Source organism: Hypanus sabinus, chromosome 15 (genome assembly GCF_030144855.1).
Source record: "Hypanus sabinus isolate sHypSab1 chromosome 15, sHypSab1.hap1, whole genome shotgun sequence".
Taxonomy (NCBI): Eukaryota; Metazoa; Chordata; class Chondrichthyes; order Myliobatiformes; family Dasyatidae; genus Hypanus; species Hypanus sabinus.
In genome coordinates, this window is record NC_082720.1 from 84,427,731 (window position 1) to 84,446,023 (window position 18,293).

Here is an 18,293-nt window from a genome sequence, read left to right on the forward strand (position 1 = left end):
TGTCTTTTTTATACCTTTTCGATGAACTATGACATCAGCAATCTGTTGTGAATCATATTGGTGGCGTTCAGATCTGGCAACCAATAAGTTACAAGAGGTCTAGGTACAATCTCCAGAAAGCCATATCACAGGTGAAGTGGCAATTCCGGACTAAGCTTGAATCAGTGAAGGATGCTTGACAGTTGTGGCAGGGCTTGAATGTTATTGCTTCTTACAAAGTGAGACCAGATGACAGGTGACAACAAGGCTTCACTCCCAGATGAGCTCAATTCCTTCTGTGCTCGCTTTGACTGTCAAAACATGAAGGATTCCTCAGCCCCCGACATGAAAGCGTTCTTCAAGAGGGTGAACCCATGGAAAGCATCTGGCCAGAGGAGGTACCAGGCCGAGTACTGAAGACCTGTGCTGATCAACTAGCTGGAATGTTCACGGATATCTATAACTTCTCGCTTCAATAATCTGAAGTACACACCTGCTTCAAGCACTCTTGAATTATACCAGTGCCTAAGAAGAACACAATAACCTGCCTCATTGACTATTGTCCAGTAGTACTTGCTGTGTGTAGGCCTCTGTTAGACTACATCCACACTAGAACGGATAATTTTGAAAACGCCGGTTTCACGTAAAAACGATAGGCATCCACACTATGTTTTTTTGAAAATATCTCTATCCACAATGAAATGGAGATTGCGGCGAATCTCCTCCTCCTGCGCATGCATAGGACACATCTACCGAAAACAAGCGACATGTTTGGTGTCGAATCTCGCCATAAAAATGCGCGTTTGTGTAGTTACAGACTAGAAAAACTTAAAACAACGGACAGCTGTTGCCTCTCGTGCAGGAGAACTTAAAACTAAAATAAAACAAATACTGGAGCGTACGGCAACAACCGACAGGGAGTTCATGGACAGATTTATCCGGCTGACAACGAACATTGAAAAACTGACTAAGTCTGTTGCATTAATAAAGCACCTTGTTAAATGTATAAAACATGTCTGTATCAGTGTTATCTTGTATTTCCATACAATGTTACATTAGGCTGTTACACATCTATTGTCAGAGAAGTACTTGCATAAATAGGTAAACCACCTTCATATGAGCAAGGACAGAAAACAGGGCAAAGTGAGTACAGTATACTTATTTATTCAGTAAGTTATGGGTCAAAGTATTTGGTGAGTACATTTCTAACTCTCCTGGCTTCAGTCTCTTTGCCATCTGTTCTGAAATTGTTAGGTTGCGTTCAAGAAAACAATGAAATAGCGTGCTGCTGTCTGACAGCGTTTTCAGATTTCTCCGGTTACCCCGTCCACACTGATCTCCCTGAGCAGCGTTTTCAAAAATACCCACCCTGAAAAGCTCCAGTTGTGGGGGACGAAAACGCCGTTTTAGTGTGGAGGGAGGGTAAAAACGAAGAGAAAAAGTTTTGGTTATGGATTTATCTGGTGTAGTGTGGATGTAGCCTTAGTCTCAATAGACCATTTGTGCCTTGGAAAGTTCCCAGGGCGCAAGCCTGGGCAAGGTTTTTTTTATGGAAGACTGGTAGTTGCTGAAGCTGCAAGTCTCCCCTCTCCACACCACCGATGTTGTCCAAGGGAAAGGCATTATGACCCATAAGCTTGGCACCGGTGTTGTCACAGAGTAGTGTGTGGTTAAGTGCCTTGCTCAAGGACACACATGCAGCCTCAGCCAAGGCTCAAACGAGCAACCTAAAGATCACTAGATGAATGCCTAAACCACTTGGCCACACGCAACACATTACTTACTGTACGTCCACAGTGATGAAGTACTTTGAGAGGTTAGTGATGAAATGTATCAACTCCTGCCTGAGAGGTGACTTACATCCATCCTACAGTTACTTAGTTCCACGACTGGCACAATAGGTCCACAGCGGATGCCATTTCTTTGACTCTTCACTCAACCCTGGAACATCTGGACAGCAAAGATGCATACATCAGGATGCTCTTTATTGACTACAGATATTCAATACTACCATCCCCTCTAAACTACTGAATAAGCTTCAAGATCTTGGCCTCAATACCTCCTTATGCATTTGGATCCTCAATGTTCTCAATTGCCGACTCCATTCTGTTTGGATTGACAACAGCACCTCCTCCACAATCTCCATCAGTACAGGTGCACCACAATTCTGAGTGTTTAGGCCCCTGTTCTGCTCGGTTTATTCAGGTATGCGTCGCCTAACGTCCCCGATACGTTACGTGGAACCCAACGTTATGCAATTTGGACATTGTGTGAACACCATATTATATACATTGTGAACCTATATCGAGTATCGCTTTACTGTACTGTAATGTACCCATATTGACTAAATAGCCAAGAATTTACACTAAAACTGCATACTGTATGCTATAATACATACACAATAGTTTTATTTTACTTTTAAAGTTTTATTTTCATTAAATGTTTTAGTTTTTTTTGCTTTTTAAATGTTAATGTAAACACTTTTATGCAAACACTTTTGGGTTGGTTACGTCGGCCACGTTGGTTACGTCACTACATCACATTCTCCGATCAGGACCACAGACGTATATGTGATTGGACATTGTCCGCATGGACGTTAAGCGGCGCACACCTGTACTTATGACTGTGAGGCTAAGCTCAGCTGCAATGCTACATTTAAATTTGCTGATGACAACACTGTTGTTGGCTGAATCAAAGGTGCTGTGGAATCAGGAGATAAGAGGGAGATTGAACAACAACAACAACCTTTCAGCCAGACCAAGGAGCTGATTATTGACTTCACCAAAGATCCATGAACCAGTCTTCATTAGGGGCTCAGAGGTGGAGAGGCTCAGCAACTTTAAATTCCTCAGTGTTATCATTTTAGAGGATCTGTTCTGAGCCCAGCATGTAAATGTCGTTATGAAGAAAGCACAGCATGCTTCTGCCTCTTTAAAAGTTTGCAAAAGATTCAGCATGACATCTAAAACCTTGAAAAACCTCTATGTATGTGTCTATAAGACCATAAGATATAGGAGCAGAATTAGGCAATTTGGCCCATCACTCCTGCTATGCCATTTTATCATGGCTGATCCGATTTTCCTCTCCTTCCTTCTCTCTGTATCCTTTGATGTCCTGACCAATCAAAAATCTATCAACCTCTGCATTAAATATACATAAAGACTTGGCCTCCACAGCACCCTGTGGTAAAGAATTCCACGGATTCACCACTCTCTTGCTAAAGATATTCCTCCTCTGGTCTCCCACCATAGGAAACATCTTCTCCACATCCAATCTATCAAGGCTTTTCACTATACGATACATTTCAATGAGCTCACCCCTCATTCTTCTGGCTTCTCGTGAATACAGGCCCAGAACCACCAAACGCTCTTCATATGACAAGCCATTCAATCCTGGAATCATTTTCGTGAACCTCCTTTGGACCCTCTCCATTTTCAGCACATACTTTCTAAGGGGCCCAAACATGCTCACAATACTCCAAGTGAAGCCTCACCAGTGCTTTATAAATTCTGAACATTACGTCCTTGCTTTTATATTCTAGTCCTCTTGAAACGAATCTTACATCACATTTGCCTTCCTTGCCATAGACTCAACCTGCAAAGTAACCTTTAGGGAATTCCGCACAAGGACTCCCCAGTCCCTTTGCGTCTCAATTTTTTGTATTTTCTCTCCATTTAGAAAATAGTCAACCCTTTCATTTCTTCCACCAAAGTGCATGACCATACACTTCCCAATTCTATATTCCATCAGCCATTTCTTTGCCCATTCTCCGCATCTATCTGAGTCCTTCTGTAGCCTCTCTACTTCCCCAAAACTACCTGCCCATCCACATATTTTCATATCATCTGCAATCTTCGCAACAAAGTCATTAATTCCATCATCCAAATCATTGACCTGCAGCATAATAAGAATCGGTCCCAATACAGACCCCTGTGGAACACCACTAGACACCAGCAGCCAGTCTGAAAAGGCTCCCTTTATTCCCACTCTTTGCCTCCTGCCAGTCAGCCATCACTGTATCTATAAAGAATCTTTACTGTAATACTATGGGCTCATAGTTTTCAAGCAGCTTGCAAAGGCCTTCTGAAAATCCAAATACATAACATCAACCAATTCTCCTCTACCAATCATTCTTGTTATTTCTGCAGTGAATTCCAACAGATTTATCTGGCAAGATTTTCCCTTGCAGAAACCATGCTGACAATGGGCTATTTTTTCATGTGCCTCCAAGTACCCTGAGACCTCATACTTAATAATCGGCTTAAGCATCTTCCCAGCCACTGAGATCAGATTAACAGGCCTATAGTTTCCTTCCTTCTTCTTTTCTCCCTTCCTGAAAAGTGTCAATTTGCAATTTTCCAATCTTCCAGAACCATTCCAAAATCTAGTGATTCTTGAAAGATCATCACTAATGCCTCAACAATCTCTTCAGCCACCTCGTTCAGATGGTGTACACCATCTGGTCCAGGTGTCTTATCTACCTACAGACCTTTCAGTTTCCCAAGAACCTTCTCTCTAGTTATGGTAACTTCACACACTTCATGGCCCTTACCTGGAACTTACCCTTACCTGGAACTTCCAGCACACTGCTGGTGACTTTCACAGTGAAGACTGATGCAAAATACTTATTCAGTTCGTCCTCCATTCCATTGTCCCCCATTACGACCTCTTCAGCATTGTTTTCCAGTGGTCTGATATTCACTCTCACCTCTCTTTTACACTTTATGTACTGTATCTAAAGAAACTTTTGGTATCCTCTTTAATAGTATTGACTAGCTTATTTTTGTATTCCATCTTTACCTTTTTAATAACTTTGCCTTTTGTTGGTTTTTAAATGCTTCCCAATCCTCTAACTTCCCACTATTTTTTGCTCTATTATGTGCCCTCTCTTTGGCTTTTATGTTGACTTTGACTTCTCTTGTTAACCATGATTTTGTCATCTTTTGTTTAGAATACTTATTCCTCTTAGAGATGTATGTATCCTGTGCCTTCTGAATTGCTTCCAGAAATTCCAGTCATCACTGCCAGTGTTCTTTTCCGATCAATTCTGGCCAACTCCTCTCTCATGCCTTTGTAATTCCTTTACCTCCACTGCAATACTAATATCTCTAACTCTGGCTTCTCCTCAAATTTCAGGGTGAATTCGATCATGTTATGATCACTTTCCCCTAAGGGTTCTTTTACCTTAAGCTGTCTAATCGATTCTGGTTCATTGCACAACACCCAATCCAGAACAGCTGATCCTCTCAGGATTCAACCACGAGCTGCTCTAAAAAGCTATCTTATAGCCCCTCTAGAAATTCCTCCTCCTGTAATTCAGCACCAACCTGATTTTGCTAATCTACCTGCATATTGAAGTCCCCCGTAACATTGCCCTTTTGGCATGCATCTTCTATCTCCCATTGTAATTTGTAGGCCATATCCTCACACTGTTTGGGGTCTGGATACAACTCCCATCAGGGTCTTCTTACCCTTGCAGTTCCTTAGTTCTATCCACAATGGTTCAACTACTTCTGACCCTATGTCACCTCATTCTATGGATTTGATTTCATTGTTTACTAACAGAGCAATTCTGCCCCTCTACTTTCCCGCCTATCCTTTTGATACAATATATATCCTTGGACCTTAATCTCCCAACTGTAATCTTTCAGCCATGATTGAGGAATACCTACAACATCGTACCTGCTAACCTGCAACTGTGCTGCAGTCTACCTTATTCCGTAAACTGCGTGCATTCAGATACAACAGGCCATATAATCAAATGACAGGGAAGTTATTTTCAGGGTCCTGCTTACAATTTATCTGTCAAACAACATTATAAAGGATTACCTGGATCACTACATAGTGCACCTTAGCTGTATGCATCAAAATTAACAGTCATGATTCCTACAGTAAACAATATTTACACTTTGTGTGCTATTTCATTATCTGGAAAGTGTATCCCTCAAGAGATGTTGAATGTGCTGTATAAATGTAAGTTTCCTTTCCCCTTTTTGCAGACACTGACTTCAGTTCTCTGCCCTAGAAAATATTTATAAGCCAGCGTCGTCATCTCAGACTTTGCACTAGCAGTCACAATACTACTGACCAGTTTTCCTGATGAGGAGTCTTAGCCAGAAATATTGACTACTTATTCTTCTCCATAGATGCTGCTTGAACTGAAGAGCTCCCCCAGCACTTAGTATGTGCTCCTCAAGTTTTCCAGCATCTGCAGAATCTCTCGTGCTATTGATCAGTTTTCTCTTCTGATTGTGTCTTCCTATCTTTTTCCCACCCTCTTCTTCCAAAATCTCAATTCATCATCAGCATGCCAGATTCATTTTGGGTCATGTTCATTTCCCGAAATCAACTCCTCTTTCACCAAATGATTCATTGCTCCAACTTCTGAAGTACAAAGACTATTGAGATCAGTTAGAAATATTAAAATGTATGTTAGCACCCAAGCTTCTATCAAATGCTGTATCTTTCTCAGATGTAAAAGAATGCTGGCAAAAGGTTCTAGTGTCTGTGGTTTCCTTACTATTATAACAATAATGAAAACATGTTTGTGCTGTTATTTATTAGTTTATATTTATGAGATCTGAGTCAGCTATGACTTTATTGTTTATTTTCATCCTATTATGAACCTTATAATGAGTCATAATTTAAATGTCTGGAAAATCAATTTGCCTCACACCATTATTCCCCAAAAACATCAGCAATAAATAAATTGTTTGGAACAAATCCAATTGCATAGGGCTATCTGATAGTCAATGGACCAGAGGAAATAGTCTAAGAGCCTTTAAATAGGTAAGAAAAACAAAATATTTACATGAAACAAAGTACAATATTTTGATTTCTATGTTTATGAATGTTTTAGCAGATTGAGCAAAGAAATTTTGGAATAAAGTACTCGGATTCATCCCTCTCTCAAATAATGATTTTTTTCCAGAGTTCAAAGGTTATACCATTCCTCAGGGGAGCATTGTGATTGCAAATCTGTGGTCAGTCCACAGAGATCCAAGCAGATGGGAGCAACCTGATGAATTTAATCCTTCTCGTTTCTTGGACACAGATGGAAACATAGTAAAAAATGAAGCTTTTATGCCTTTTGGAATAGGTAAGAGTTTATTTTTGAGTGGAGTACAGTATTCTTAATGGTAAAATTGTTTATTATTGTTGCTTGAACTGAGGTACAGGGAAAACCTTTGTTTTCATGTCAACCATACAAATCATTTTATTACAATAATACATTGAGGTAATACCAAGGGAAAATAGTAACAGAATGTAGTATTAAGTGTTACAGTTAAAGAAAAAGTGCAGTGCAGGCAGACAATAAGTTGCAGGGCAATAACTAGGTAGATTTATGAGGTTAAGAGCCCATCTTATTGCACTAGGGCATGGGCACTGTAATTTTGTAACAGTGGGGTAGAATCTGTCCTTGAGCCTGGTAATATGTGGTTTCCGGCTTTTATATCTTCTGGCCAAATGGGAGTGGGAAGAGGAGGGAATGTTCAGGGTGGGTGGGTCTTTGATTGCATTAGCTGCTGTACTGAGGTAGTAAGAAGATTAAACTGAATCCAGTATTCAATTTTGCCAGCATTCTCTTACATCAGGTTTCCATGATGTGCGGAGCTGTGTCCACAACCCACAGCAGTTTCTTACAGTTAAAGGCAGAATTGTATTAAAACAATTTCCTCTACATCCTTTCATGTGAATGGTATTATTTGTCAACTAAGGAAATAAGTTGGAGAGTCAGAGAAACATGGTTGTCCTTGTGCAAAAATCGCTGAACATTAATGTGCAGATATAGCAAGCAAAGCTAGAAGGCAAATAATGTTCTGGTCTTCATGCAAGAAGATGAGTACAAGTGTAGAGGTGTTTTGCTGAAATGATATGGGGTACTAATGACATTATTGGTCTACCTAAGGAACATACAATAGAGAGAGTTGAAGAAAGACTTACCAATTTGATTTCTGGACTAAGCAGTCAGAACCTATTTTGTCTCTCAAGATGATCTTATTGAAACATAAAATTCTTAAGATTTTGCCAGGGTAGATGTAGAAATGACAGTTGGATGGCACTCTGGCACAATTAGTTGAGTTGCTACCTCAGCACCAGAGACTGGGTTCAATCCTGACCTTGGATGCTGTCTGTGTGGAGATCAGATTTTCTTCTGGGTGTACCAGTTCCCTCCCATGTTGCAAAAATATGCAGGTTAGCAGATTAATCAGCAAGGTCATAGGTGAGGGGTAGAATCTGAGATGGAGAGTTTATGGGAATGTTTCAATAGATACATCTAATATCAGAGAAATGTGTGCAACAGTACAATATACATCCTGAATTTATTTTTCTTTGCAAACATCCACGAAAACAGAGGAGTGCCCCAATGAATGACAGTTAAAACGTTACAACCCCAAAGACCCCCCCCCCAATCCCCCTCCCAGGCACAAGCAGCAGCAAGGCAAAGACCCTCCCCCCACCAGCAAAAAAACATCAACATCAGCTGCACTCAAACGGGCAGCAAAGCAACAGTAAATACATAGATTTGCAGTACCCCAAAAACTACTCGTTCACCCAGTAATTCGACATACCACTGGCTCTCTCTCTCCCTAATAAGGGGAAAAGAGTTGTCCCCATTTCACAGTGAGAGGGGAGACATATCAAACAATTCGCTGATTTACGATATTAAAAGACTTGTGTCACTTTTTCCGAGCTCTACGCCCAGAGACTCAATACCAAAATGGCGCAGCTCTCCGGGCACACAGCCCACGACAGCTAATCCGCTGTTCCTGATGTTCTGTGTTCTCCTGCGATGCTTCAGTCAGGGGCATCAGCCTAGAATCAGCATCTCCCCAGAGGTTCTGGAAGATTGGAGGATTACAGATGTTGTCCCCTTATTCAAGAAAGGGAGTAGAGATAGTCTTACTTTAGTGGTTGGTAAGTTGATGGAGAAGATCCTGAGAGGCAGGATTTATGAACATTTGGAGAGGCATAATATGATTAGGAATAGTTAGCATGGCTTTGTCAAAGGCAAGTCGTGCTTTACAAGCCTGATTGAGTTTTTTGAGGATATAACTAAACATGTTGATGAAGGTAGAGCAGTAGATGTAGTGTTTATAGATTTCAGCAAGGCATTTGATAAGGTATCCATGCAAGGCTTATTGAGAAATTAAAGAGGCATGGGATCCAAGGGGACCTTGCTTTGTGGATCCAGAATTGGCTTGCCCACAAAAGGCAAAGAGTGGTTGTAGATGGGTCATATTCTGCATGGAGGTTGGTGACCAGTGGTATGCCTCAGGGTTCTGCTCTGGGACCCCTTCTCTTTGTGATTTTTATAAATGACCTGGATGAGGAAGTGGAGGGATGGGTTAGTAAGTTTGCTGATGACACAAATGTTGGAGGTGTTGTGGATAGTGTGGAGGGCTGTCAGAGTTTGCAACGGGACATTGATATGATGCAAAACTGGGCTGAGAAGTGGCAGATGGAGTTCAACCCAGATAAGTGTGAGTTGGTTCGCTTTGGTAGGTCAAATATGATGGCAGAATATAATATTAATAGTAAGACTCTTGGCTTTGTGGAGGATCAGAGGAATCTTGGGGTCCGAGTACATAGGACACTCAAAGCTGCTGCGCAGGTTGACTCTGTGGTTAAGAAGGCATAAGATGCATTGGTCTTCATCAACCGTAGGATTGAGTTTAAGAGCCGAGAGGTAATGTTACAACTATATAAGACCCTGGTCAGACCCCACTTGGAGTACAGTGCTCATTTCTGGTCACCTCACTACAGGAAGGACGTGGAAACTATAGAAAGGGTGCAGAGGAGATTTACAAGGATGTTGCCTGGATTGTGGACCATGCCTTACGAGAATAGGTTGAGTGAACTAGTCTTTTTCTCCTTGGAGTGACGGAGGATGAGACGTGACCTAATAGAGGTGTATAAGATTATGAGAGGCATCGATCATATGGATAGCCAGATGCTTTTTCCCAGGGCTGAAAAAGCTATCATGCAAGGGCACAGTCTTAAGGTGCTTAGAAGTAGGTACAGAGGAGATGTCAGGGTTAAGTTTTTTACGCAGAGAGTGGTGAGTGTGTGGAATGGGCTGCCAGCGATGGTGGTGGAGGAGGATACGATAGGATTTTTTAAGAGACTCCTGGATATGTACATGGAGCTTAGAAAAATAGAGGACTATGGGTAACCAGAGGTAATTTTTAAAGTAAGTACATGTTCGGCTAAGCATTGTGGGCCGAAGGGCCTGTATCGTGCTGTTGTTTTACTATGTTTCTATGAATAGGGTTTTGCGATGTTGGAAATCTAATGCCTGTCTGTAATGAAGAGAATAGAGCCATATTACACCATAATGATTTGTTTTACATTGATCAATCCTTTTTTTTTTGACTAGGAAAAAGAATCTGTATGGGAGAGCAAATGGCAAAGATGGAACTCTTCCTTATCTTCAGCAGCCTCCTGCAGTCATTTTACTTCAAACTTCCTGAAACCAATGATACACCAAACATGACTGGTCGATTTGGTCTCACTCTATCTCCACATCCTTTTAAAATCATTCCAGTTAAGAGATAAACTACATATTGGAACAGGCTACAGTCTTCCGAGGTTTAGCATTTGCTGCAATGAAGAAAAGACAAAAAAATAAAGATTAGATTCATTTGTCACATGTACATTGAAACATCAAGGCATACATTGAAATGTATCATTTGCATCAAATCACGCCAGCAAGGATTGTGCTTAGGGCAGCCCGCAAGTTTTGCCATCCTTCTGGCACCAACGTAGCATGCCCACAACTCAGTAACCCAAACCATACATCTTTGGAATGTGGGAGGAAGCTGGAGCACCCAGAAGAAATCCACATTGTCACAAGGAGAACATACAAATTCCTTATAGAGACTGGCAGGAGTCAAACCCTGATTGGTGATTACTGGCACTGTAAAGCAATTGCTCAAACTGCTATAGTACCATGCTGTCCAAGCTGATATCTCTTCAGTACTTTGTATATATTACATCCATATTAACTTGCATGAGAAGGCAATTTGTCTAATTTGTCTCCTTTAATGGTGCAGCAATATGCACTCTAGATGTGTCGCAGTTGGCAATTTATGAAACAGGATCAGCTTTAAATATCATTCAGCCTCATTCTACGAACATATTATTTTTCTTCTGCAGAAATAGTTAAACAAGACAAGAAAATTTCCTATTTCTCCTGATATCTTGAATCTGACATCTCTATAGAATGGACAATGCATTCTTAAGCATTTTATTTTAAATATTTTACTCTTGAAGACTGCCTACAACTTACAGTGAACAATGCAAAGGAAAAACACATGAACCACTTTGTGTTTTATCATCCTCTGGTAATTTATGAAAATCACAGGGTTGAAGTGATGTATATTTCCTTCAGTATTTGCTGTTTGGTATTTTAATGAAAGAAAGGAAGAAATACTGTAGTAACGAACAAACAAATACTATAGATCTTTATAATTGGGAACCGTGATAGACTGGCGTCCTATCAGGGGGGGTGGGGGGGAGAGTCTCGTACTCTCAGTCACTTCACGCCACGGAAACCGGCATAAGCACCGGCCTGATGAGCCTATAAGGCTCGGGACAGACTTTGACTAACTTAACTTTATAATTGAGACAATTGCACTTTCGCTCCTAATTTAGTAGGTCTGTAGGATCTTGAAAACATTATAGATGTAGCTATGATTTTGGATTCCATGTTCCCAGTAAAGTTTCTGAATTGGTATATGGGATATAGTACTGTGCAGAAGTTTTAGGCACATATACAGTATATAGCTAGGATCCCTAAGACTTTTACATAGCACTGTATTTGTCAACATGGAGCGGTGAGTGAGTTTGTAAATATGGTGGGAGCAAGAGATATTTGGAGTGCCGCAGGAGCAGTGTGGGACAGGTGTCAGAGGAGTACCAGGGCAGTGGTGTGGTTGATGCATCCAGCCCTGAGACACCAGGCAAGGTCACTTGATTTCAAACAATCGCTTTATTGATCATTACAGAATATCTCTGTGGTGCTTACACTCGCCGCTTCTCCCTTCCCCTTTTCCCAACCATGATTCCCCTCTCCCTGCTCCCCTCCCACTGTCAGTCCACAGTAGAGACCCATATTAGAATCAGGGTTTACCATGATTCACATATGACAAGAAATTTGTTTTTTGCAGCAGCAGCAGCAGCAGTACAGTGCAATATATAAAATTACTACAGTACTGTGCAAAGTTCTAAGGCACCCTATCTATATATACTGCATGTGCCTGAGACTTTTGCGGGGTACTGTATATGTAAATATTTGTGGTTAATCATATATGTTGGCTGTCATAATGGTGAATAAACTAGAATGTATGTACCTTGCTCTCTCCCTTGGATCGTTCACTGTTCTTGGATATCTGAAAGGAAAAAGAGACATGAATAGGTTTGGGCTGACGTAAAAAGAAACTCCTATACCAGCAAGACCTTCTTCACACGTGCATCATAAGTGGGATGACAGTTGTCTCAGCAATGGCCATTTTGCTGAGAGCCTGTTTTTGCTTGGTTTGAGAACCTATAGCTCTGACATTCTCTCTTGTTAGCTCCAATTCCTCAGGTTTCACTGCACTTTCTGCAAGAAAGAGTATCAGTCTTTTTAAGTTTTGCTGCCACTGTGGAACGGTTGTCAATGTGTGCATGTTTTGAGGTGTGAGATTTAGGCTTGTATTAGTGTTAACTCGGTTTAAGGTGAACTCTGGTGGAAGTTGTTATTAGGTGGGTGTTAGAGATACAGTAAATTGTGTAATAACTGAGGATGCCAACTCATACCGATTTACACTACACAGAAAATATTAGAGTTTTTCAGATACTCTATCCTGATCTTCAGGACTAAAATCATGCTTCGACTGTCTTTTCACAATGAGTTCCCATTTTTTATTGGGAGGGTCTTCTGTTTCCATGTACCCCAACGCCATTAAGATGTCAATCATTCCTCCATTCTACCTGTATCAAGCCATCCAGTGTAATATCTTAAAATAATAGTTTGCTATTTAACCTCAGCCCAATGCATTTCCTTTTTCACAAGGTCAAAATTTAAAACAGTGGGTTGGCCTCAACACTGATGTATGCAACCACCGAACAATTAGGAAGTAAAGGTTGCATTCAGAAGTCATAATTAACAGCTCTGATTATTTACACATTATAACCATTTCAACCACACTAAATGTGGTATGGAAACCGTGACACCTTATGCCCTCTTGATCTTTTCAAGGATTTCATGTTTCCTGGCCTCTATGATCTCAGTTTTACTATGGATGTCCAGTCCCTATATGCCTCCATCCCCTGCCAGGATGGCCTCAAATCTCGCCATATTTCTCTGGACAACAAACCTAACCAGTTCCCCTCCTCCACCACTCTTCTCTGCCTAGCGGAATTTGTTCTCACTCTCAATAATTTCTCTTTTGGCTCCTCCCACTTCCTTCAAACAAAAGGGGTAGCCATGGGCACTCCCATGGGTCCCAGCTATGCCTGCCTGTTTGTCGTGTGGAACAGTTTTATGTTCCAAGCCTACATTGGTAACTGTCCCACACTTTTTCTACACTACATCAACAAATGCTTTGGTGCTACTTCCTGCACTTGTGCTGAACTTGTCGATTTTATTCATTTTGTCTCCAACTTCCATTCTTCCCTCAAGTTCACTTGGTCCATTTCCGACACCTCCCTTCCCTTTTTCGATCTCACTGTCTCTATTTCCGGAGACAGCTTATCCACCGATGTCTATTACAAACCCACAGACTCCTACAACTACTTAGACTACACCTCGTTCCACCCTACTACTTGTAAAAACGCTGTCTCATTTTCTCAATTCCTTCGCCTTTGCTGCATTTAATCTCAGGATGAGGTTCTTCATTCTGGAACGAAGGAGATGTACTTTTTCAAAGTAAGGGGCTTCCCTTCCGCCACTATCAATGCTACCGTCAACCACATGTCTTCCATTTCATGCATGTCTATTCTTAACCCATCCTCCCGCCACCCTACCAAGGATAGGGTTCCTTTTGTCCTCACTTACCACCCCACCAGCCTCTGCATCCAGCAGATAATTCTCCAAAACTTCCGCCACCTCCAACAGGATCCCACCACCAAGCCCCTCCCCCCCCCCCCACCACACTCTTTGCTTTCTGCAGGGATCACTCCCAAATGACTCCCTTGTCTATTCGTCCCTCCCCAATGATCTCCTTTGTGGTACTTATCCTTGCAAGTGTAACAAGTGCTACACCTGCCCTTACACCTCCTCCCTCACTACCATCCAGGGCCCTAAGCAGTCCTTCCAGGTGAGGTGACACTTCACTTGTGAGTCTGTTTGGGTCATTTACTGTATTTGGTTGGTCCCAGTGTGGCATCGATGAGATCTGATCTAGATCGGGAGACTGCTTTGCAGAGTATCTACGCTCAGTACACCAGAACAAGTGGGATCTCCCAGTGGCCAACCATTTTAATTCCACTTCCCATTCCCATTTCAATATATCCCATCCATGGCCTCCTCCACTGTTGTGATGAGGCCACACTTAGGATGGAGGAACAAAACTTTGTATTCCATTTGGGTAGCCTCCAATCTGATGGCATAAACATCGATTTCTCAAACTTCTGGTAATGCCCACAACCCCCTCTCCATTTCCCATCCCTTTTACCCTCTCTCACATCATCTCTCCAATCAACTTCCCAGCTCTTTACTACATCCCTCTGCCTCTGGATTTCACCTATCACCTGCCAGTTCTCTCTCCCCACCCCCTACCTTTTAAATCTACTACTCAGCTTTTATTTCAGTCCTGCTGAAGGGTTTTAGCCTGAAACATCGACTGTACAGTTTAACATAGATGCTGCCTGGTCTGCTGAGTTCCTCCAGCATTTTGTGTGTGTTGCTTGGATTTCCAGCATCTATAGATTTTCTCTTGTTTATGAAAACATTAAGTCCATCTTCCCTGAAAATGTCTGTCAAAATGTGTGAAATGATCCAACATTTAGAAGATATTTGGATAGATACATGGTCTGGAAGAAATTTTGTTACTAGCTAGATACTAAGGGGTTAAAGAGTTTTAACAGCAGCTTTAAACTGCTCCTGCAGGACTGCTGTAAATGACTGACTAGCTTGAGGAGGAGCAATCAAAGCATAATCACTTGATGTCCCGTTGCTCCTTTAGTTGAACAGTGTAATTGTTCTTGCTTCAAGGCTGCAGGCAGAAGTAGCTTCGAATAGATAAGGAAAATAGTAACCTGATTATATTTTTTTTGTACTGTGCTAAGACATGATTATTGAGCAGAGGAATTATCTGCTTGCACGCTGTATCTCACAAACATGCTTGGAAGCTTTTGATAACATACACTATGTCTATATAATGGGAAAAGTCTGTGTACTCGGGGAGAGTCTCAAGAACTCTGCTTTAAGAGGTTCTCTGCATGATACGATTCATGTTATAATAAAGACTTTCAAAAGTGATCTCCCTTCGTGTCCGAGTAATACCTTTTCCACAACACATGGTTAGGAGATAACATCAATTCGTGGAATAGTGTGTAAGATTACAGCAGGGTATCTGTCAAATGGGAAAGTGAGTGGAGGAATGAAACTCAAGACAAGTGCAAAGTTTCTAGCATCTTGCCTCTAATAGCTGTAAACTGCTCTGTAGTTCTCTGCTATCCGCCTTTTACATTTTTTAAACAAGGAACTCCCATTGACTATTTTCTAAACTTCTGGTAGAATTGGGTGTTTAGCAAACTTTGAACATTTTCAACCATCAAATCCACTAACTCTGCAGCCACTTCCTTTAGAACCCTAGCATGCAATTCATTAGGTCCAGGTCTCTTGCTGCCCTAGCTCCCATGAATTTGTCCATTTGGGATGTTTGTAAGTTATATGATGTTATTTGAAATTTGTCCATCTGGTGCAAAAAATAGATTCAATATTGCTGCCATTTCTTCGCTGTTATTAGTTCACTAGTCTCATTCTCTAGAGGCCATGCATTTATCTAAGCCATCATTTTCCTGTTTATGTCTCCATAGAAACTTTTACTGTTACAGAGTTGTTGAACACTACAGAATTGAAACAGGCCCATCAGCCCATCTAGTCCATCCCAAACTATTGATCTGCCTAGTCCCATTGACCTGCATCCAGATCACAGCTTGCCATACCCCTACTATATATGTACCTATCCAAATTTCTCTTAAATGTTGAAATCAAACCTGGATTTAAGCTTGACAATGACACCACTGGATCAAGGGTGGTGATGAATCAGTATATACATATGAGAGAGATTGAAACTCTGGCTGAGTGATGCCATATCAACAAGGCTCACTCAATATCAGCAAGACCAAGATTATTGAATACAGGATTAGGAAACCAGAGGTCCATGAGAAACTCCTCATAGGGGATCAGAGGTGGGAGAGGGTCAGCAACATTAACTTCCATGGTAATATCTTTACAGAGGATCTGTCCTTGGTCCAGCACATACCATTATGAAGAAGCACACCAGTGCTTCTACTTTCTTCTAAGTTTGTGTATGTTCAGAAAACTTTGACGTACTTCTATAGTTCTGTGGTGGAGAATATATTGACTGGCTGCATCATGGCCTGGTATGGGAACACTAGTGCCCTTGAATGGAAAAGCCTACAGAAAGAAGTTGATACAGCCCAGCCTATCACAGGTAAAGCCCTCCCTACCATTGAGCACATCTACATGGAGCACTGTCGCATCCATCATTAGGGACCCCACCTCCTGGGGCATGTTCTCATTTTGTTGCTGACATTAGGAAGAAGGTACAGGAGCCTCAGGATAACACCACCAGATTTAGGAACAGTTATTACCCCTCAACCATCAGGCTCTTGAACCAGAGGGGATAACTTCACTCAACTTCATTCACCCATCACAGAACTCTTCATCTCATGTTCTTGATATTTATTGCTTATTTATTATTATCATTATTATTATTATTATTATAGAAATTTATTTTTCCTCAGCTCAAGCTAGTAAAACCTGAGGTACAGGCATAGCCAAGCACACTTATTTCTCAATTGCTAGAATCTTCAAACTATTCTAGTAGTGTTTATAATGTGGCTTTCTGAAGATTTACAAAGAAATTCCTGTGTGACCCTAATTGTTTAATGGTGTGAAGTATTTTTTGGACGATACCAGCTCTAGATACTGGGACAATGTATACCCTTGTTCATGTTCCATAGTCTTTTAATTTTGTCTTTTAATTGAACATATTTCTGGTGTTTTTCACATTGATTTCTGTGGGTTATGTGTGGTTGGAATGGCTATATCTATTAAATTAGTTGTTCTTGCTTGTTCATCCCGTATTGTTATAACTAGACAGTTATTAAGGATCTGTAATAACTGATCGGTCAAAATGTAATTTGTTGGTATTCTGACTCTAAAGCTGGATCAAGCTTCTATTTATAGTAAGGTGTGATTTCCTTTATGAGTTTGTATTTTAAAGCAAGATTTTGATGAATAATGTTTGCCACTTGATTGTGCCTGTGTACGTAATCAGATTGAGTTAAACGGCTACCAGATCCTGTTATGTGTTGGATTGTTTTTGGTTTTTCTTGACATTTTCTATATTTATTGCCTTGAATGTGTTGGTCTTTCATTATGTATTTTTGATTTTTTTTTTTGTGTTTAACTATCTGGTCCTGTATTGCCACAAGAAACCCTTCTGTTTCTGGGAAGAGGTCTCCAACTCTGAGCCAGGCATTTTATGCTTCCTTGTTGACATCTAATTTGCTCAGTTCGTGAGGATGTCTTCCATGGAGGCTCATGCCCTTCCATCGGTTAACTTTTTCTTCAATAGTGATAATGCCTTTATTTTTCTGAGTTGTGCTCTCATTTATGTTTAGTGGTCTATACTTATCGGAATTGCTTGCGTGGAGTGCTGATTTCTGTTTTCATTGATGAAAGTATATCCTTAGAAGTTTTACCTGAATGTTGTGTAGATTTTTAATGTCTGTTATTCCTCTTCCCTCTTCTGTCCTAGGTAATGTTAGTCTAAGTGCATTTGAATGCACATAATGTTTTCTGAAATTTGTCATTTCAGTTCTTATTTTTCTTTGTAAATTTTCCAGATTGGTTTCAGACCAAGATATTATGCCAAAAGAATACTTTAATATAGGTATAGCAAAAGTGTTTATTGCCTTTGTTATATCGTTACTGCTGAGCTCTGGGAGATTTTCTCAAGTAAATTCTGTCAAATGCTTTTCCTTTATCACACTACGATCTGTTTTCTTTCCTTGTTGATTTCCCAGATGCTTGTATGTTTCATAGTCATCCATCGGTTGTTCTGTATCTT

At 40.8% G+C, this 18,293-nt stretch overlaps 1 protein-coding gene across 2 annotated transcripts in view; it reads left to right on the plus strand.

Annotated features, from left to right (window-relative positions):
• Positions 1 to 15,448, plus strand: part of LOC132405643 (cytochrome P450 2U1) — a 29,075-nt gene extending 13,627 nt beyond the window's left edge. Inside the window, exons 4-5 of one of the 2 annotated variants that reach the window (XM_059990622.1) lie at positions 6,911 to 7,078; positions 10,361 to 15,448. In XM_059990622.1, coding sequence (XP_059846605.1) covers positions 6,911 to 7,078; positions 10,361 to 10,539 — 347 coding nt within the window. In that variant the 3' untranslated portion in view covers positions 10,540 to 15,448. The other variant, XM_059990623.1, reaches the window with a different exon arrangement.
• The last annotated feature ends 2,845 nt before the right edge of the window (positions 15,449 to 18,293 follow it).